The sequence below is a fragment of the Populus nigra genome, chromosome 18, assembly GCF_951802175.1.
Source record: "Populus nigra chromosome 18, ddPopNigr1.1, whole genome shotgun sequence".
NCBI classification, from domain to species: Eukaryota; Viridiplantae; Streptophyta; class Magnoliopsida; order Malpighiales; family Salicaceae; genus Populus; species Populus nigra.
In genome coordinates this window covers 8,896,713-8,917,753 of record NC_084869.1, presented here as the reverse complement: position 1 = coordinate 8,917,753, position 21,041 = coordinate 8,896,713, and the positions used below count along the sequence as shown (strand labels likewise).

General features: G+C 33.2%; 3 protein-coding genes across 3 annotated transcripts; 1 reads left to right on the top strand and 2 right to left on the bottom strand.

Annotated features, from left to right (window-relative positions):
* Positions 1–1,767: 1,767 nt before the first annotated feature.
* LOC133678968 (uncharacterized) lies at positions 1,768–2,932 on the top strand. Its single transcript, XM_062101504.1, has 3 exons — positions 1,768–2,156; positions 2,249–2,397; positions 2,557–2,932. The coding sequence occupies exons 1-3, from the start codon at positions 1,868–1,870 to the stop codon at positions 2,677–2,679; spliced, it is 561 nt and encodes a 186-aa protein (XP_061957488.1). The 5' UTR covers positions 1,768–1,867; the 3' UTR covers positions 2,680–2,932.
* Positions 2,933–6,858: 3,926 nt separating this feature from the next.
* Positions 6,859–10,348, bottom strand: LOC133677977 (LIM domain-containing protein WLIM1-like). Its single transcript, XM_062100117.1, has 5 exons — positions 9,805–10,348; positions 8,138–8,234; positions 7,996–8,036; positions 7,779–7,868; positions 6,859–7,352 (listed from the first exon to the last, which is right to left on the bottom strand). Exons 1-5 carry the CDS (start codon positions 9,940–9,942, stop codon positions 7,143–7,145), a joined length of 576 nt encoding a protein of 191 aa, XP_061956101.1. The 5' UTR covers positions 9,943–10,348; the 3' UTR covers positions 6,859–7,142.
* Positions 10,349–17,410: 7,062 nt separating this feature from the next.
* Positions 17,411–20,773, bottom strand: LOC133678165 (succinate dehydrogenase subunit 7B, mitochondrial-like). The gene is made up of 4 exons (XM_062100393.1): positions 20,627–20,773; positions 20,474–20,539; positions 18,351–18,453; positions 17,411–17,692 (listed from the first exon to the last, which is right to left on the bottom strand). The coding sequence occupies exons 1-4, from the start codon at positions 20,684–20,686 to the stop codon at positions 17,619–17,621; spliced, it is 303 nt and encodes a 100-aa protein (XP_061956377.1). The 5' UTR covers positions 20,687–20,773; the 3' UTR covers positions 17,411–17,618.
* Between the last annotated feature and the right edge of the window lie 268 nt (positions 20,774–21,041).

Below are 21,041 nucleotides of genomic sequence, written 5' to 3'. Positions count from 1 at the left end.
CCTACAAGGGTGAAATAAAAAAAAAAGTTATGAGATAAAATCTACAATAAATTGTGAGAGGTGTTAGAGGGCATGAGGAATAGTATTTTCTCCATGCATTTTAGGTTGTAACTATATCAACTAGTTAAACTAGTAACTAAGTAGCAACTCAAATGTCGTTGCAAAGTTCTTAATACCTTATAAGACTCGTAAAACAAAGAGCAATTTTTTGGAGGGGCAACATTCTAGCAACACAATAGCTAAGAACAACAAAATAAACCTTTCTTCCAATCCATTTGATCTTTTTTCTCATGGAAGGTTAGGAAATAACTCGTTTTTGAGGTTTCCCGTAAGCTGTGTATTTCACACGGCAATGAAAGGTGTGTAGGGTTGGATTTTTTCTTTTTCTTTTTGTTGACAAAACACAATAGCATTTATACATTGTAACGGTCAAATAACAGCAGCTCAGGCGATCTTGAATTTCTGGGCTGAAACGTCTTCGATAATCAAGTGAGGTTGGTATGACAGTGCCCACATATCACAGTGACACGCGGTTTGTTGAAGAGGATGACAAGACTGATCTTCCTGGCATGGCATGGCAGATCCGCAAGCTTCTCTCCTTTTTCAAACCAGCCATAACTCCTCCCTCAACCACACCACAGCAGCTGATCTCCCCATCGTGGTGAGTGAGTGACCTTTTTCTTACGAGTACTTATTTGGTTTTTGCCCTTTTGTTTTCTTTGTTTCAGGAATCTATGATCTGTGAGTCACTGAACAGTAGTGGTGGTTTGGAAGGGGGACCAAAGTATGTGATGTATTTGTCTTTAGGGATTGAAAATCACCCCCTGGGCCAATTTCCCTCTGTCTTCTTAACTGTTAAAGGTTGAGAGTGTAGTAATAATTATTTTTAAAAATATTTTTTATTTAAAAATAAATTAAAATAATATTTTTTAAAATATTTTTTTGATATTGACATATCAATATGATTTAAAATCCAAAAAAAATATTATAAAAATTCTTTTTAAAAAAATATTTTTAAAACACAAAAATAAAACTACACCATGCCACGTCATTTCATGAGAGAACGATCTCACCATGTCTGGTTTAACTACAAAACACCCCCTTCAAATTTAGGGCCTATATCAACTTATCCCTTGACTATCTTTTCATAATTCCCGAGAGCTTTCAATTTTTTTATTCGAATTATCTCTTTCTATTTATCTCCATAAACTTTACTGCATGCTTTCAATGTTCTTCTCCATATGATATAATGAACTAAACTTTTTGTGGGTATTAGGAGAACCTTTTATATAACTTTTGCAATATTCCCTTAAATATTTTTGTTTTTTGTGTTTGATATTATTACGTAAATTTTTTTTTTAAGTATTTTTCGTTTAAAATTATATCAAAATGGTTTTGTTTTCAGATTTCTTTTTATTTTTAACATTAATATATCAAAACTATAAAAAAATACATCAATTTAATATATTTTTTTAAAAAAAACATTTTTTAAAAACATTTAAAAACAAAACCGAAACCTCAAGGCCTCAAGGGGGTAGTTAGAAAATAATTTTTAGTTTAGGGGTTAATTGACAGAACCTTCAAATTGCTAGGGGAGGTTTGTAGTTTAGCTCCTACTACTAAAGACTTAAAACTATTGACTGTGCAATTCATTAGCGGCGATTAGGTGCAATCCCCCGAACCATTTTGGATCATAGAATAGGAAAAAGCCAAGGCCGAGTAGATAAAACACAACTTCAAAATTGGTGAGTGGGTGTTATAAAAGCAACCGCTTGAAACCACAGCACTCCTCGTTTCCTCATCAATTTATCCCCTCCTTTTCTTCTTCAGGGCTCACACTTTTAGAGAGAGAGAGAGAGAGAGAGAGATGGGGAATTGTCAAGCCATAGATGCAGCAACACTAGTGATTCAATACCCAAGTGGAAAAGCAGAGAACTTTTATTGGCCTGTGAGTGCTAGTGAGGTTATGAAGATGAACCCTGGTCACTATGTTGCTCTTCTCCTCTCCACCAACTTGTATCCAACCAATAACAATGGAGAATGCCCCGCCAACACCACCGCTAACAATACTCCTTTGAGGGTCACACGAATTAAGCTTCTTAGACCTACTGATACTCTTGTTCTTGGCCATGTTTATAGACTCATTACCAGTCAAGGTTTGTCATATTTATTAGTCTATACTAGTTAATTTCCTTCCATAGTTTTTGAATTTAGTCTTATTTTCTTACTGGGGTCTTGGTTTTTTCAGAGGTTATGAAAGTTTTATGTGCAAAAAAACAAGCTAAGCTGAAGAAAAATGAGCCGGGATCCGAAGAGAAACCTGAGAGGGTGAAAGAAAAGCAGGGATCAGGACTGGATACAAAAGCTAGACGATCTGAACAACAGAAGGAAAATCAGGTGACTCATTACATATTTCTTCAGATTAGCATGAATAATTGAAAGCTAAACCAATTTTAATTTGTTGAGAATACTTCACACAAGTCCTCGCTACCTTCTAGTTCTGCTTAGTATTGTAAAGCCACATGTCTTAATTAATTACTTTCCAAAACATTTCAGGTGACCAAAAATGAAAGAAGCAGACCGAAGACGACAACATCAACCAACTCTGCTGCCATAGCCAGATCAAGAGCATGGCAACCCTCATTACGAAGCATTTCAGAGGCTGGCAGTGGCAGCTAATCATATGTTCCTTCCATGAGATACATGAGGATCAAACACATGGGCTTGCCAGCAAAATCCAGGCTTGCTTCAACCTGCAACATCTAAGACAGATAATCCATGGAGGCAGGTAGCTACAGGGACAGATTAAAGTATATCTTCCTTCAAGTACAGATTTGGCTAATGCGGGCATACTTTGTATAGCAAAAGGTGGTATCTTAATCATGGTTGTAACTTAAAGAACTGCTCTTTTGAAATGAAATCAAACTTTGTCTCAAGTTTTTTTAGTACAATAATGTTGGTGGGATTATTGCTATGTAGTGCTACTGCTAATCAATCAATCAACCACTCAAATATACAACACCAAAAGACAGGAGATTATGTTAAAGTAGAGAATCAAAGAAGACTAAAGAAATCATAAGATTTCATGGTTCGGAATTCAGATTCTAATGGTGGCATATGCTCTCCCTCCCTCCCTCCGAGGGATCCTTTTAAGCCAACGCAGGGACACTGTACATGCGAAATTTTTTATATTTGAAGGTTAAAACATGTGGAAACCATGTTTGTGTTTAAAAATTCAGTCAACTTGAGCATGGTCCTTGACCATCAAGGATTTAAAGTCATCCTGCAAGATTCAGGCATATTTATTTAACACTAATTTCATTAATATTAACCACTCATGGATTTGAAGGGGTTAATACACAAGTGTGCAATTAATAATCCAAGTAATTAATTATGGAAAAAAGGAGGACAAATTAAGGAATTGAAATAACAGAGTAAGCCAGATGTGAAGTTGAAACAGGATTCAGGACCAAGTATTTTTGTAATCAAATATGAAATAATTCCAGCGTCTGGCCGCCAGCTATTTAACGAGTAAAAAACACCAGGGAAAGAAGCTTAAAAAAGACAATGTTTAATGCCCCAGATGCTGCATTGAGGCCAATGACAAATGGGCTCTTATAGAATCTGTAAATGGACTTTAGAAATTTTAATCATCCATAGTCCAAACTCATTTTTTTAAGGTTGATGATGGACCGACAGCAATAACCAACTGATTAGCATGGACATTATTTCAGAGATATGAGATGACAATGTCCCTCAGCGGCTTCACCTACTATCTTAATTGCTTAGAAATAAATCTTCACTTTATTGGTTATGGAAATTTCATCGTGGTCCAAACAAAAACTAGCTCATCTTACAGGACAAGGCATTGACAAGTGCACATCAGTCTTCAAGATTCTGAAGGCACGCAAGAAAGACAAATTTGAAAAGGTGGGATGGATACATGTGTAGAATAATGATTCCATAGCTTACTTGGTCTTTCAGTTTAGTATGGCATCTAAGCTTGTCCTCCAGCATGGTCCAGAAAAGCAAATGTAGATGCGTTGCTGTTCTTGACGTGTAAAAACTGGTGCAAAAATAAAAAGAAAATGTTCTTGTACAAAATAATATCGATAGGAAGTAGAGATGGCATTAATTTGTTTGGAGGACTTGTTGATATGTTGCTAAAAACCTCTGGCTTCACTACCGTTTGTAAGAGGCATGGCTAGTTTCACCATCTTTTTTACTCAGAGAAAACAACGCAGAAAGTTCTTGCTATAAACTATCACAGATACGTGATTATATGCAGGAAACAGTGTGATTTTCCCAGAAAAAGAGCAGAGCAGAGCAGAGATAAATATTCTGTGCTGAGACATGCCTAAGCGTCATTAAACTACCTGTGATCATTAGGCCCGTATATTTGACTTTGAAAAAAAACATCATTCGGTAGGTTGCAAGTGCATCAAAAGAAGTGGAATGATTCTCTCGCATCATTCTTTCCAATCTCCTTTTCATGGTCAAGAAGCAAGACAGACCAGTGCTAGCAAAGCAAAAGATGGCCCTTTTCTTTCCTTTAATAAACTGAAATCATGGAGCACAACTGCAACCAACTCACCCTTAGAACATTCACTCACTCCTAACTCCTAAGCATGGAAAGGCAGGGCATTATAGGTGGTCCAAATTCATGCAGGTGCCTAACGCGTGGTCCATCATAGACTGTTTGCCACTATTTACCAAATTTATAGCACTCTCCCTCTCCCTCTCCCTCTCCCTCTCTATATATATAGATTTTGTCTCTAGTTTGAACAATCATTGAAATATACAATCGAATTAATGAGTGGTGGAGCAGTGTATGTGGAATGTAGGCCATTCCCTATGCCTGGCTGAAGTTGCTATGTCATGATATCTTTTCACTACTTGGCCTCTCAATTAATTCATTGGAATAACTCCTTTTCATTTCGTTTCAATGGGCATGGAGGGCTTTCACGCATCTTGCAGTGAAAAAGAATTACAACTAAGGTTTTGTAAAGTTATATTTTATATTTCTAAAGAAAACTTGTTCTCAAGAATCTATAATTCATAAAATTGAAACGACAAAAATTAATATATTGTGGTAAAAACCAACATAAAGAAATCTACAAAAAAATTGAAATGAGGATGTTTCAGATCTTTTACCTAAACGGATTCCCTGAATAATTGAATACATGCAGTGGGTAAATTTGCACTCGGAAGTGATTGAATGAACTTGAAATATGCACCTAATCCTTGCAATTTGATCAAACAGTCAATCATCAGCAAATTTGTTTTCTTCTCCGAGAACATTACAGGTTTCACAGCATTCCAAGAGATGGAGATTGCTTGCATGGAAGTATGAGAGGATTGATAATAGATTCCTCCCTTTAAAAGCAAAGAAAGAGACAATCTCCAACTCTTATTTCTCAACCATATCTTGTAGTAAACGCCATTCGTTTCCGTCCATTAGCTTCCTGAGCCCATCAACCATCCTAATCACTGATAAAGAAGCATCCAAATCTGAAAGAAACATGTAGCTTTGACTCCATTGTTTATCCATTTAGTGCCGTTTATTCATTTATTCCTCTGTAAATTCTCAACATCGCAGTGAGCTTTACAAGCAGTATCACAGCGGTTGCAAAAGAGCTGTTTCTATCCTCGTTTTGACACAAAAATGTGGGCCTGGAAGCGTGGGCTTGTGATTTGTAGCCCAAGTCTAGAGCTTCAGGTGTTTTGATTGTTGTGGGCTTATGGGCTATTAGCCCAACGCCTAAGTTTTGCATGTTGCCTTGGCTGCCACAGAGCAATGGAGGCTCTCATCTTGTCATGCAAATTTAGTCGTACACTATAATTCATTGCCCATGTGTTGCCGCGGCACGTGTGTCCTTATACTATCTATTTCACGGGTATTAAATGTTTTTTTTATATAAAAAAATAATGGTTATGTAGATTATTTTCTAAAAAAAGTCTAAAATTTAAATAAAAAATTTCGTATTCTATCAAATAAACTAATAATTATTTATATTAATAAAAAAAATTGATAACAACAAACCAAAAGAAAAATTAAAAAAATTAAAAAAAAAGATATAAATCAATATTTTTTTGTTTTTATTTTTCTTCTCATGATTTTTTTTTAATTTAGTTTGTTAATGTTATTTTTTTATTTAGTTATCAAATTTTCATAACACGGATCCCAAGTTTGATGGGTTCGTTTAGTTTAGTTTGTTAATGTTAAATTTCTTTCTATTTAATTATTAGATTTTCATGACACGTATCCCGAGCTTGACGGATTAACTTTATTTGATGGGTTAACCCAGTTAATTCTGGGTCAACCCGTCAAATTTTTTTTATATTTAGTTATCAAACTTTCATGACGTGGATCTTAGGTTTGACGGGTTAACCTAGTTTGAAAAGTTAACCCAGTTAATTTAGATATTTTTCTTTTTCTTCAATAGTTCTTTTTTTTCTATTGGTTTTTTTTATTTGATTTTTTTTAATTAATTTATTTAATTATCACACTTTTATGACATGACGTTATAGTCAGACCCACATCCAATGTTCTTGGATCCGATGTTGCAGTCAGACTCACTTAAACTTAAATCATGTAAGTTTAATATTATTATTAATGTTATAAATATTACTCTTGGGTCAGGCGTTTCAGCCAAACCCAAGACTTTTGGGTATAGTTTTACAAAAAGACCCAACACTTTTAAATTTTATTTTATTTTTATATTTTTTATACAAAAAAAATAAACCCGCAGCATCACGCATATCATGGAACTAATATATATATATATATATATATATATATATATATATATATATATATATATATATATATATCATGAACTCCATAAAAGTATAACATCGAGGCAAGACACTGCATTCATAGAAATAGAAATAAGCTTCAACATGAATATAAGTAGTTTGTAAATAAAAGAGCTATAATACATCTCAACTTATTAAACACTTCAAAAATCTCACTCAAAACGGTACAGCGACAAGCTGGAACTCCGCAACTAAACACTGCTTTCTTCATATCACGCTACAAGTTCATAATAGCTCTTCGCTCACTTTATAATAGCTTTTCTTGGAAATAAGACTTTTTCAGTTGTCACACACTTATAGATTTTATACAAAATTATGCAGTGTCATTCAGCAGCTGCAGTCTCCTTCACTGGTGTAACATGTTCATGCTTGTCTAGTTGGCTGAAGTTTCCCTTCTGCTTGAAGAGCTGATTATGATGGTGCCTGCAATACAGACGATGCTCATGGGCTACGAAGTTTGATGGGCTGATGACACAGCCTCCATGAGCGCATCTGAAACAAGCCTTATGATACGATGTTCCATCAACTGCCACCTGAAAGATGTAAGTTGGAGACAAGAAACTATAAGATATTTTTCTTTATCCATGACATCAAAAGTTCATCTATGAGAGTATTACAAAACAGACAAACAGGGGTGAAGATTAACATGGAGTTGAATTTCTTGAATTGGAGCTTTAAGTTCTAAAGAGTACTGATGGAGTATAAAAATGGATAACCATGTGATGCAAAGATGTCGATTTGTCAAAACATTTTGATATAAAACAGAAAAAACTCTGAAGTTCTTAGACATCCTTGGTGCATTTGCTTTCTAGCTGCTGTCATTAGTTTTAAACATGCTCATAAAACAAGCAAAACCACCTGCTGCAACCATTTGAACAGATTTATTTGCTTAATTTTTTTTAAAATGAATTATTCTGTCAAATCATGCATTATTACTATTATGAAAGCACACCATTTACCCTTTCGATTGGGTAAACAGTTTTCTTGCAAGCAACACATTTCTCCTGAGTTCCGGCAAACATACTTGAAACTTTGCTGTTGCTCTGGACCTGTGCAATTCCATTCACAAAAAGAAGCATCTTAATAGTCATTTCAAACAATAATAAATCAAATATGAAATAGCTGCAACTTGCAATGAAGTGTTAATACAGCTGTTAAGCTTTGCACTGGGGGTACCTGATCGGCAGACCGGTCAACTCTAACAGTTTTTGAAGTCCCTGGGGAAGGGAGAAGAATATAATAGCGCGTGAATAAACTTGAACAAGCAGATATCACAGCAGGGCAATGCGCTTAAAGAAAATTAATAGCCGGTATTCACCTTTGAAGCTTTTATCCAAGCTGCCTGTCATCTTTAAAAGTTGATCGAAGTGAGGCTTGCAATATAAAACGCCTTCAAAGGATGAGTAGTTGCTCAACTGCAACGGTGAAAAGGAAAGCGTTTAGATTAATTAAAAAGGAAAACATCGTGGAAAACACAACAGTTCATGTTTTTGTGATACAAGGAAAAAGGACAGAAGTTTTCTTCGGAACCTGAACCCCGAGCTTCTTGAAATCTTTATAGTATGCACAAAAGTATTTTGCATCTCTGGTTTTTCATAGTAGGTTTCTGAACATGGCTACCATGCATTAGTTTGAACAGAAAATCCTAAGTGTAGATGTCAGTATTCCTCTTCTGATATTCGTTAGTTCTTCAATATCTGACCACCTTTCTGTGATCACTAGCTCAATTACTTCCTATACGGGTTTGCTATGTCTTTTAATTGCTGGAACAAGCTCCAGGGTTCACCCTGAGAAGCATGAGCAGAGATGAAACTCTAAGTGTCATGAGATTAGAGAACGAATAGGCAACTCAATAACCGATCCATATACGTTTCCAATAGAAGAGAAGTTTCAATACATCTTGACAGATGAGTGAAATCCTTTGACAGTAAGTTTCCTTTCCAATGTGTTCACATTCAATGCAATTGCCATGAAATTTGCCAATTGCACGCTGGTTCAGTTAAAACACATTTCTAGTGGTACCTAGCGGTCAGTTTATGGCAGAGAAGAAAACGAAAAAAAACTCACTATAAGTTATCTTATCTGTACGTTCATGCTGCAGGTCGCACATCAGCTTAATATCATTCAGTTAAACCAGGAAACAAAGTTCAATAGGGATAAAATCTGATTCACACGCCCCAAAGACTAACGAAACAGTCAGTTTGCATTTGATATCTGCAGGAAGACTGTTCAATCAGCTTTACGGTTTGGAAATGAATAAAATTCCATTGTTCTGTTCCCAACTACCCAATAGGCCGACAAAAACAAAAGCAACCGAGAATTGCTTTTTAACCACACACAAGTCATTGTTTGTTTGGCAACGATTTGAAAATGAGATCTCTCTCTCAGCCCCACCTCTCCTTCCCCTTGGCAGCCTGTGGGGCGCAGAACTCCTTGATCACCACTCAAAAATCGAGGATCCACAAGCAAATTTCATGGCCGAAAGAAAGTGACCTATCATCAACCAACTAGGACAAACAACATCTAACATCAAAGGATCTAAACAACCCCATCTGTAGACCATCCAGTTGAAATGGTCATGTGAAAAAAGAAGCGGATGAATACAAGTGCAAAATCATAATTTCAATCTGGACTCCAGAGCGAAAAAAAAAAACATTTTATATTGTCTGAGAAATATATGCTGGATAATTGTGTTGGAAAAACAAATCAGCTTAAGAAATAAAAATGAGAAAAAAAACACCTTTTAGTTGACCATCTAATCTGGACACACCAAGCAAGCACAGAGTCATCCACCTAAAACAACTCTCCTCCCAATCAAAATATCTATAACCATCTACTACAAAAGTGATAATATTGAACCAGAGGGTGGCTATAAATATGTATGATCAAGTAAAAGAGGATATATATATCAATGATAAAGCTCAGCTCTTGGAGTTTCTGCAGACTCCTTCATGTGCTTATGAAATAAGGGACTATGTAACTTACCTTTAGGGTACCCTTGCAGTGGTGGCATCTAAAACAAGCCTTGTGATAGACTTTGTCATCAGCAGTGAGTTGATCCACAAAGTATACAGTCTTCTCACATGACTTACACTTCTGGGTTGTCCCTGCAAATGGTGCCATAGGTAAATTCTTTACTTTGTTAAGCACGCTGATGGATAATAGTAGATAATGATTGATGATATCTAGCTAGCTAGCAAGTGCTATCTCCCTGTCTCCTCTCTTTCTGATGGATCTTCTTCTCCTTCTTCAAATATCAATAAGCTTTCTGGTAGCAGAGAAATGATTGGAGGGGGATGATGATGAAAAAGAGAAGGCTACCAAAATTCGTGTGGGTGCGTTAGAGATTTACAGCTCAGCCTCAGACAGACAGAGAGAAACCTAACGATACAAAAACAATTTCCCAGCAGTCGACTTTAGATCCATTAGAAAACATGCAAGCAGTCTTTGTTGGCGGCAATTTGGTAATTTTATCAACAAAAGTAGTTTGACTATACTACATGATTGCCTTATTTTTCACAGATGTCCAGCTACTAGACTTGAATCATGGAAGGTAACGTGAACCTAGTACTGTGCTTTTATTCAGACAGGAATAGTAAATTAATCACGTGTATTTGTTTTGGTGTAAAAAAAACATTTTGATTTTTTTAAATTAATTCTTTAATAATTTTATACTTTTTTAATATGATGATGTTAAAAATAAATTTTAAAAAATAAAAATTTTATTTTTATATATTTTTAAATAAAAATACTATAAAAAATAATTAATATGACAATTCAAACATGATTAAAAATGCATCATTACTACTAATATATATCCTCTGATTCTAGTCCTCTTAAGTCACATCAAGTGATTATAATTGTAGTAATTTATTAGGATTTGTTTTGATCTTATCACAGTTAAAAAATTTAGAGAAATTAACATACTTTATAAATATTTTAAAAATTAATATTATTTAATAAGTTATAATTTTTATTTGTGACTCATGAGTTGCATTCCATGTTTACAGCTCGTGAGTTCCAATTGAGAATTTGAGAATTGTGACTCATAATAAAAAAAAAAAAATATTTTCAGTTTAGTTTTTCTAACCTAGCTTAACTCTTTATCAAAAAAAAAAAAAAAAAACCAGCATTACAATTTTCACAACCCAACTACATCCCAACACCACAATTAAGAAAATTTATTATTAATCTCTCTAACACAATTAAAAGATCAACACACCAATTAAAAGATCAACACACCTCATGATTCATCCAAATTAAAAATTAACAATTCATAATTAAACACAATGATTCACATAAAATTTTATTAAATTTAAAATAAAATCATAATTCTTATAAAATTAAATCATATAATTTAACTACATCTAAAAATTATCTTTAACTTATAGATGAGCCTGGAGTGCTTGTGAATAGGCCTACACCACCACCCTACAACTCGAGGACAGACCTATAATGCCCATATAGAGGTCAACACCAAAATCATCTCAGCTCATACACAAGTCTGGGATGCTCGTGGATGAACCGACATCCCCAACTACATGTCCCATTTCATGATAAATAATTTCATCTTTTGTTAATACCACTTTGAGATGTTGAGCCTCTCCAACCTCCTGAAGTCCATCACGATACAAATTTAGCGTAATGTTGGGCAACGACATGTCCTATTTCATCAATATCTTCATGGATGGTAATTGTTGCTTTTCGAGCCTCCTATAATAAATGATAAATCTATATACATACATTAAAAATAATTAGCATTTATCATCTATAATAACATTAATAATATTAAATATATATTGCATACTAATCAATTATATATTGGATATTGAGACTTATAATGCATCATATTGTGGACGCCTTGGGAAACACAACCATGTAGGTGTATTAATCTGACATATAATGGAAAAAAAAATATCATTTCATATAGGTATCTAAATCAATCTTTGAAGGCCACTCCTCAAATATCTAATTTATCCTAGCATCCTAAATATCTAAAGTTGCATAAATCACCAACTAATTCCCTTCCCGCTTACCTTTATGTCTGATACTATGCAGCTCGTAACCGGTATCAACATAATCCGGGATGTGCTAAAACAGACCAAAATGATGTATTACTTTATCAGGGTAATGCATCTCAATTACATCGAAGCAATGCAGCAGGATTGATGTGGATAAGCCCGTGAATACTAAGGACCCATTACATGTTCCAAGTGGACCCATCACAAAGTCCAAAGCGAAAGCCTTAAAAGAAGCATTGAATGAACTGGTTATGCAAGTTTCGGCTAAGGCTGAACTTAGAGATCCTTTAAAGCATCAAAAGGAGACCTTAGTGCATTTAATCCATGTGCAAGAAGGGACCAACCATCCTTATTTGAGCCATCAAGTTTTGACAATAAAGCTATCAATTTTGTTTCAATTTCGGTCAGCCTTGTTATGTGATGTTTCCATGTGTTTTGTGGAATTCTAACTAATATTGGATTTCTTATTATATGTGGGAACATTGATTATTCCTTTAAATATTAGGATTTATTATTTTATTTTATTTCATTCTCAGGTGAAGAGAAAACACAACAAAGAAAACAAAGGAATTCAAGCTGACTTAGAAACACATGACACAATCTCCTTTTTACTCAAGGAGAATAATTCAGCAACTTAATTGTATTTCCTAATATTAGCAGGATACCAAGAGGTGGCAAAGAGAAGCATTAAAGACAACATCCTTTTCTTTTTTAAAAAAATAATAAATACAAGACTGAGATTAGAATCCTATTCTAACATGGAAACCAAAACGGTGGCAACTTCTCCTTCAGTTCCTAGGATTATTGGGCACTTTTATAAGCTATAAATAAGTCTTGTATCAGACCTGCAATGTTTTCTTTTCTTCTTCTCGTTTCACGATAGATAAATGTCTGTTGATATTTTGCTATTACTATTTATGGTTCTTTTGTTTTCCCCTTTTTCAATTGACATTTGTTTGATTCTTGTATGGTCTCTAATAAAAAAATTTATTTTTCCAAACAAAAAAATTCATGCTTTCAATCAATTGTGTGAAGGATGAAATTGGAAAAAAAATTCAATCTAAAAAAAAAGATACAATAAAATGACTGGAGTCAACTCAGGTTAATGAACAAAACTCATAACTTAGGTCATGAGAACATGATAACATTATAAAAAATAAATCGAAACAAATTATGAAGTCTAATTCTTAATTAACCTAATATTGAATGATGAACTTGAAAAGAAATATTAATTAAGAAAAGAAAAAAAAAACCTGAGTCAACTGGGTTAACCCACCAAGCTTGCAACACGGGTTAAGAGACTGAGATAATCAAATAGAAAGCAAATAATAACAAATCATGAAACATAATCTTTTATAAACTAAATGTTGAAGGATGAAATAAAAAATTATTTAAAAAGAAGAAGAAAATATTATTGCAATGAATGGTGTTTTCTTGAGGTTGAATGATGAAATAAAAAAATATTTTTTTAAAAAAATATTATTGCAATAAATTGTGTTTTTTTGAGGTAGTGCACAGTAAAAAGACTATCTCTTTTAGCTTTTTATCCATACCCACAACACAAGTAAGGAGACTAGGATAACTACATAAAAAGAACCATAACAAATTATGAAATCCAATCTCAAATAAAAGAAATTTCAAGGAAGAATTAAAAAAAAAAGCAAAAGAAAAAACTATTGTAATGAATAGTGTTTTGTGAGGCAATACACGGTATAAACAATATCTCTTTTAGTTTCTTTTTAATATGCTTCCCACAATCAACGTCCCTTGCATCATTGAGAGAAAAAACTAGCTTGATTCCTATGTTATGCTGTGGGATGAAGTATTCTCAATGTATAATAGTTTTTTTAACATCAAGAAAAATTGTAACTACAAACTGAAACATCTATACGTGTGTTCAATAAAATAAAATGAGAATTATATGTGCCAATAAATAATAACAAATCTGATAATTTCAATCAAAGATTGAGTTGAGAAGTTGAGATAAGAATGCTATTTTTTAGAAAAAGATATTGAATATTTGTTTGAGTTTAAAACTAGATCTCTAAAGTTTTAATTGGTTTGATCAATAAAATTAAGTTTTATTTTGCCAAGTCAAGCATTAACATCACAAGAGCTCCATATAAAACCAACCAAAACAAAATATCAAATCTAATCCCAAGTCAACCTAACATGAAATGATGAAATTGAAAATAAAAAAAATCAAGTAACAAAGAAAAATTAAAGAAAACATTGTGTGTAATAATTACAACTCATAATAGACTATATTTTTTTTATATTGCATTTCTATCTTTTTTTAATAGTTTTTTATTTTACATTGTCTCGCATGTCCATGATTCTAAACATCATTTCATGGTCTCCAGAGTATAAATTTTGCAAAATCAAATTACAATCAAATGAAAAGGCAAAATAACTCAATTAAAAAAATGATATAAACAAAAAAAAGGACTCAATTAAAAAAAAGGATGTGAATGAAAAAAATAAGTTTAAGGTGGTTTATTATTCATCATCTAAACATCATTTTATAGTTCACTTAGCATCAATTTTATGAAATCGAAATGCAATTGTTTAATAAAAAGTAAAAAGACTCAATTAAGGGAATGGAGCAAATGAAAAAATGAAAAGAACAAATGAAAAGAAAATTATAAATACTATTTCCACCTCACATCCTTCAATGATTTTAATATTGAGGCGGGAAGTTTGCCAGTATCAAACATGTTTCTTTTTGTAATTTTACTCATAGTTTTTAGATCTGGTCTAGTTCAAGACTTGGGTTTCAGGTTTTGACTGGGTTACCTGAGTTAATTTTTTTTAAAATCAAAACGATATCGTTTTAATAAAAAAAATAAAAGTCAACGGATTGCAATGAGGTTTTTGACCGGGTCAACCGGGTCGCCGAGTTACCGGGTCACACCAGGTTTTTTCTTTCTCTATTTTTTTTTAAACCAGCCCAATTCCAGTTCTGAGTCAACTGAATCCCAAATTAACCCGCCAGACCAAACCGGGTTTTAAAACTATGATTTTACCATCCCAACTTGGATACTAAAATAAACAAAGAAACCGGATTAATAGAGGTTGCATAGATATAATTGAAACGTGTCACTAAGTAACGTGATGGAAATAATTGTATTTCTTTTATGCAATCACATTTATTAAACATTTTATTATCAATTAAAGAGTTTATCTTCTTTATTTCTTATTATTACCATTCAAATATACTACCTGTTTTCAATCTTTAGACAAGTTTATTTCCTTAGAATGCTTTTTTTTTTTTTTCTCAAAGCCTCTAACGCACAAGGATATATATATATATATATATCCTTGTGCGTTAGAGGCTTTGAGAAAAAAAAAAAAAAGCATTCTAAAGAAATAAACTTGTCTAAAGATTGAAAACAGGTTATGAGAGAGCAATTCCCTTAAATTAGGTTATATAATAATTCTCTCACGCCTAATTAATAGCATATTTCATCCTTCTGCTCCTCGAATTATTATTTTTCTCGAGTTTTTCCGTCGATACATGAGATTGCTATTATTGATTTTTTTTTTATTAACATGGATGTTCGGGTCAGTTTGCGCACATCTTAACTAATTCCACGGGCCTTGAAGTTAACGATCATGTAAGCCTCCAGTGACCATTATATTAGCAATTATAAAACTCAAATCCGAAATTACAAGAAAAACAAATTTTTTAGTCCTAAACTCTTATCACTGAACCATCTATTAGATGATTGCTATTATTGATTTTTGAACTATGAAATTGGACATATGATGATGAAATTGAAAAAGGTGAAAATAGATTGAAAAAGGTGAAAATAGATTGAGAAAGAAAAATGAAGAGGACAAAAGGGTTGATCAAGAAAAATAAATGTGAATTTGATTTTGAAATTAAATTAATTTTCATCTCTTCTTCATAGTATAAACTTAGTATAGAGTTTTTGTTTTCCTTTTTCTGAAATAAATCTAGATGAAACATATTTGCAATATATTCAATGAATTTTAAGTGAATTTAGCTTTTTAATGCTCATTATTTTATATTTTCATTGATTATTTTTTTTAATTATTAAATTTTGTTTTATGCTTTTCTTTGTTTATTTAATTTCACATTTATTATATTTTTCATAATTTTTAATGATTTTTTTTCTCAAATAAAACTTTCTACATATATTCTTAAAAGAATAAATATCAATGTCACCATTAAAATAATTATTCATTATCATAAATATATCAAGCACGAAAGGCATTTTCTATTAGTTTTAATTATGAAAGGAGACAAAATATCTTATTGATAAATGGATGAAATGTTAGATGAATAATTGATAAAACACAAACTTTTAAGAAAATATTTATATAATTAAATCTATAATGAGACGACAACTACCTCTTACAAAATAAAGTGAGGATCTCAAGTCCCGTACCATTAATATAGACACTCCATTCTAAAAATATCACAATGTATGAAAATACAAGAGTTTTAAAAGATAAGAAAATTATATTAATTAAAATGCAAGAAATTATATTAAAAAAAACAACAAAAAAAAGACTCATCTTCAACCTTTCATCTCTTGACCAATCTTCTCTGGCCACACGCCACTATTTTCTTCAACCAAGATCGACCTGTCATCTTCAATGATAGCCCTCTTAATAAGCCTTTGACCTAAAATTATCGTGAACATCTTCCTTTCTAAGCAATTTTTTTTTTCTAGTCTAATTGTGGATCAATATTTAAGTGAAAAGTATTTTGAAAAGCAATATCTACTACTTTCCAGCAGGTTATACAAAGAACATTTAACTAAAGCAATAATGCTTATATATATATATATATATATATATATATATATATATATATATATTCAAAAATCATAATTTTTTAAATCTGCAATTTCTTTTTGCATGCCTGGCTTCTGATTCTTGTTTCTGGCTTCTTATTGTCAACTCTGTCTTCAGGCCGATGCTCAAAACTTCAGTGATCAGTACATTCGGGCTCTGAAAGCAAGTGATGTCTTGATCATGAAACCTCTCTGGGAGGCTATTCATAATTTTCTAACATACACCTTGATCTCACCTCAGACAGAAAATTGTAGTGGAAGAAAATTTTTGGTCTAGCAGAAGATAGGTGGACTTGATCATGCACAACCAAGAGCATCTTCAGATGTAAGATTGTCTATAATTATTGTAAAATTGCAGGAGGTTACCACTTTCTTGATGGTAGTCCAAATAGTTGAAACTCGTTTGCGAGTTGTAAAACTGGAATGCTTGAAGTTCTGTAGCTTTGTTGAGGATTTGCCATTTTAAGTTTTTTGCATTTGTTTGACAGAATCAACAACGAATCTTTATGAAATCTCTGAATTTGACTTGCTGTTCAAGGTTTGCGTGGTTAGAATAATTATTGTAAAATATTTTTTATTTATTAATAATATTATTTAGATGGAACTGAAAAAAAAAGCTATATAACTGGATTTTTTAACCAAAATAAAATAAATCCATTAATTTATGTGCTTCGATCTTTCAATAGGTGAAGGATGGAACGAAACAGATGCCAATTCAAATGACTACGGGGTCCCAAAAAAACAGGACGCAACTGGGGTAATTTTCCCATATGCTTATTTTATAAATATGGCATGACAAAAGACGAACTTTATTACACGACCGAAAAACAGAAGCTTTTGAGGGCAAGCATTTGATCACATCATGATAGTTACTACTTATTGGACACTGACAAAATTGAAGAGGATCTGATGTTCTTGGCAGAAACAGAAATTTCAGACACTAAACTCCCAATCATGCACTTTCCTTTGCCTGTTTCCGAGCTTCTTCCCGCATTACTGTTTTGACATAAATTTCATAGCAACAGCCTGAAACAAAAACACAGTACAAAGCGTATGAGAATACTACCAGTTGTAACAGAGACGGCTTTGGTAGAAGACTGCAATTCCAGGGAAGATAAACTATACTGTGCAGAGGATCTCTGGTTCAATTTAAGCAATCACATTATTATTCAAAAATAAAGTAGAGCATACAACCAAGTATAGTAAAAAATAACAAACATAGAGCATGACAAGACACCAAAGTCTCCAGCGCATCAGATTGCATTGCCAGTCATCGTGATATGAAATACTGAGGCATAGTAGAGCATACGACCAAGTTGAAGCTTCCATATTGCTGCTTAAAGTTGTTCTAATCAGTTTTACAGGTAAAAGTACATGCATGCTATCACTGACACTAATAAATGCTCAATTCATCTTTTAGTTTAAATGTGCTCTTTGGAAAGTCAATAATCATTTCAATTAACAATGACATTTACACGCAAAAAGTTTGACACCCACATGTTTTTTCAATTCTATACCATCCAAATATTTTAAATTCCTCTAGTCTAATTCTTGTAGCACACCAAAGAACCCCCACCAATGAGGTTTAACCAATTACCAATATTTTTATATAGTTTTGTACCAAAAACAATTTTTCAGAACTACACGCAATTTTCTTCCAGTTACACCAGCAACATCAGATTACCTGCTACAACAACAAGTGTCAGAACATCTCCAAATCTTTTGAGTCTCCACACACTCTTCTTATGTGATTTGAATCGCTTAAGAGATGGATCTTCGGCCAGGAGCTGTAAGGTAAACAAATTAGCACGTTACTCATATATGAACCTCAGCAATCACATATTCAGTTATTTTTAGCAATTGATTATTTAAAAGTAGAATTGCCTGTTAAGAGGTAACTTAGGAATTTTCATGTTTATACTTTTCTGGTTTTTGGCTCTGCATATTTCCTAGACTATGAAATTGGGTTTCAAACAGTTGATAAAGCGCAGCAGTTGTACATATCCAGCAGTTTATCACCGACTCCATAAGGACATAACTTTGTTATTTCCTATACTATGAAAATTTCACGTCTCTACAACTGCAGGAGGTAGTTTCCTGGTTTTAATGACTCTGTATTCCCTAGACTGTGAAATTGGTTTTTAAAACAGATTGTAAAGTATCAACAGTGATGAGTTTGTCAAAAATTAACAAAAACTGCCCCATCTTGAGTAGAAGGATTTTGGGACAACTCATTTAGCTCTTGTACAGTTGCTGTTGTATTAGTAAGATCAATTATCCATCTTTGTTTCCACCTGCTACATTCAAATTTAGTATGAAAGCCTTTCTATGCCTGCACAAAGTGCAAGACCTTTTTTTTTTTTTTTAACTGTATTCCTCATATCAGATTCCTAATTCTGAAAATCACCATGAATACTGGAATTCTACAGAAATTGGTGGAGGAGAGATACAAAGAACAGCCATCATGGGCAATAGCATGGAAGAAAGGATTAAAAGGAAAATTGAGAAGGGAAAAGCTGGAGGATTAGGGGTAATCCAGAAAATGGCAGGCAAATACATCCAAGAACGAGTGGAGTTAAAAGGCAATACATAGGTAGGAAACTTTTGAGTTTTAAGGATTAGAAAAGAAATCACTGTAAAGATGCAGACATTGCAAAGAGAATTTGAAAGCAGTGGAGGACAATTAACTTGTTGGTAATTCTTCATGAATGGCTGTTGAAATTATAAACCACATAGAGAGCTGTTGGTGAAATTGAAATGGAGAAGAAGTTGGTGAAGAAGCCCTTGAAAATTTAACTTGAACATATAGGTGCAGTTGAGAAGATGACAGACGTTGACTTACAACATATGAACTAATGGATTATATCAAGGCACACGAACAGAAAAGTGCCATGCACTACAGATTGGAGCAGGCATTTTAAACCAAAATCACAAGACTCAGCTGGTGGCAAGAAGTTATTTGAAACAGCCAGGCAACGAAATGATTGTACCTGTTCCACAGACTGAATCTGCAAGAACAAATCTTACTCTTCGCAACCCATTTTGAATGTCATGTATTTTAACAAGACATTAACTCAGCTTCAGTGGACTAGAAGAAGTTCAAGCAATTAAACCTTAAGGCTATGTTGTGAATGTAAAAGTAGAGAATGCTTATAGACTACAACTCGCTCTTTACTGCTTAAGACAAGCCCCAAGAGCATGGAACAATAAATTGATTTCTAGTTTCACCATAAAGGACCCGTGACCTCATGTGAAGGAAAGAAGGGTAGAGTCTTACTAGTTTGCTGTAAACACAATTTAATATATACTGGCATTAACTTCTAAGGTGAATGAAAGTTAAAAAATGTAAGCGATAATAAGAGAATTAGATGACAGATTTATTATAAATGGGGTATCTTTCTGCAACTCAGGGAATTAAATAGAAGGGTAGGCTTTTATTCCTGATAAAAAGCACTTCAGAAGTTTTCCCAACAAAATCATACAGAAAAGTGCAAAGCAAAGGCGATGTCTATGGAGAAATTAGTTGCAAAATGATCGGAAAAACAAGATTAATCCAAAAGTTTATTGAATCCTTGTTGGGATTTATTTATTTACCTCAAGAATTACACAGCTCAAATCGACCTAGATTTATGAATAAAACCAACGAAGCCTCATCATTTTGCAACCAAAGAAAAAAAGGGGACAACAAAGGTGGGCTGATTTTGCTAATAAAAATGCTTCAATGCTTGCATACTACTACAAGTAACTAATGGGGAAAAAATGATTTGGGATATGAATAATTAAGAAGAAAGAGAGGGAGAGACTAACAGCTTGCTCGCGAGGACCAGGTTCAACATGGAATCCGCGACGCAAAAGAGAGAAGGCGCCCTGTGTCTGAAAGAACAACGAACAAATAAATTCAAAGGACAAGAAAATAACACAGCTCAAACTCTAAATACTAAACCCTAAAAACCCAAATACCTGAGATTGAGATCGGTAATGAGAAGTGATTGTCGAGTAATTCTTCAGTAACAAGCCCATACTTTCTTTCCTTTCTCCTATTTCTTTTTCTTTTGCCAACTGCGATTCGTCTTTCTACACGAGCTTCCAAAGTACATAGAGCAGTATACTACTCTTACTTTTACGCATTTAACCCTACATTTCTTTTATTTTCTTTTTTGCTCCATATTTTCACCATTTTTCAATATGTGCCCCTATCTTTCTTTTGTTTTTCGTTTTATGCGGTGCACCCCAACTTCGTGTAATTGACGTGTCAGAAATGGCATTGGATATCACAATTTTACTAGAACACAATGGATAAGAATTTTTTTAGACTTGATGAGGTTAAAATAAGATCTCAAAGTAAAAGGTTAGTTTGGAGTTGCATATAAATATT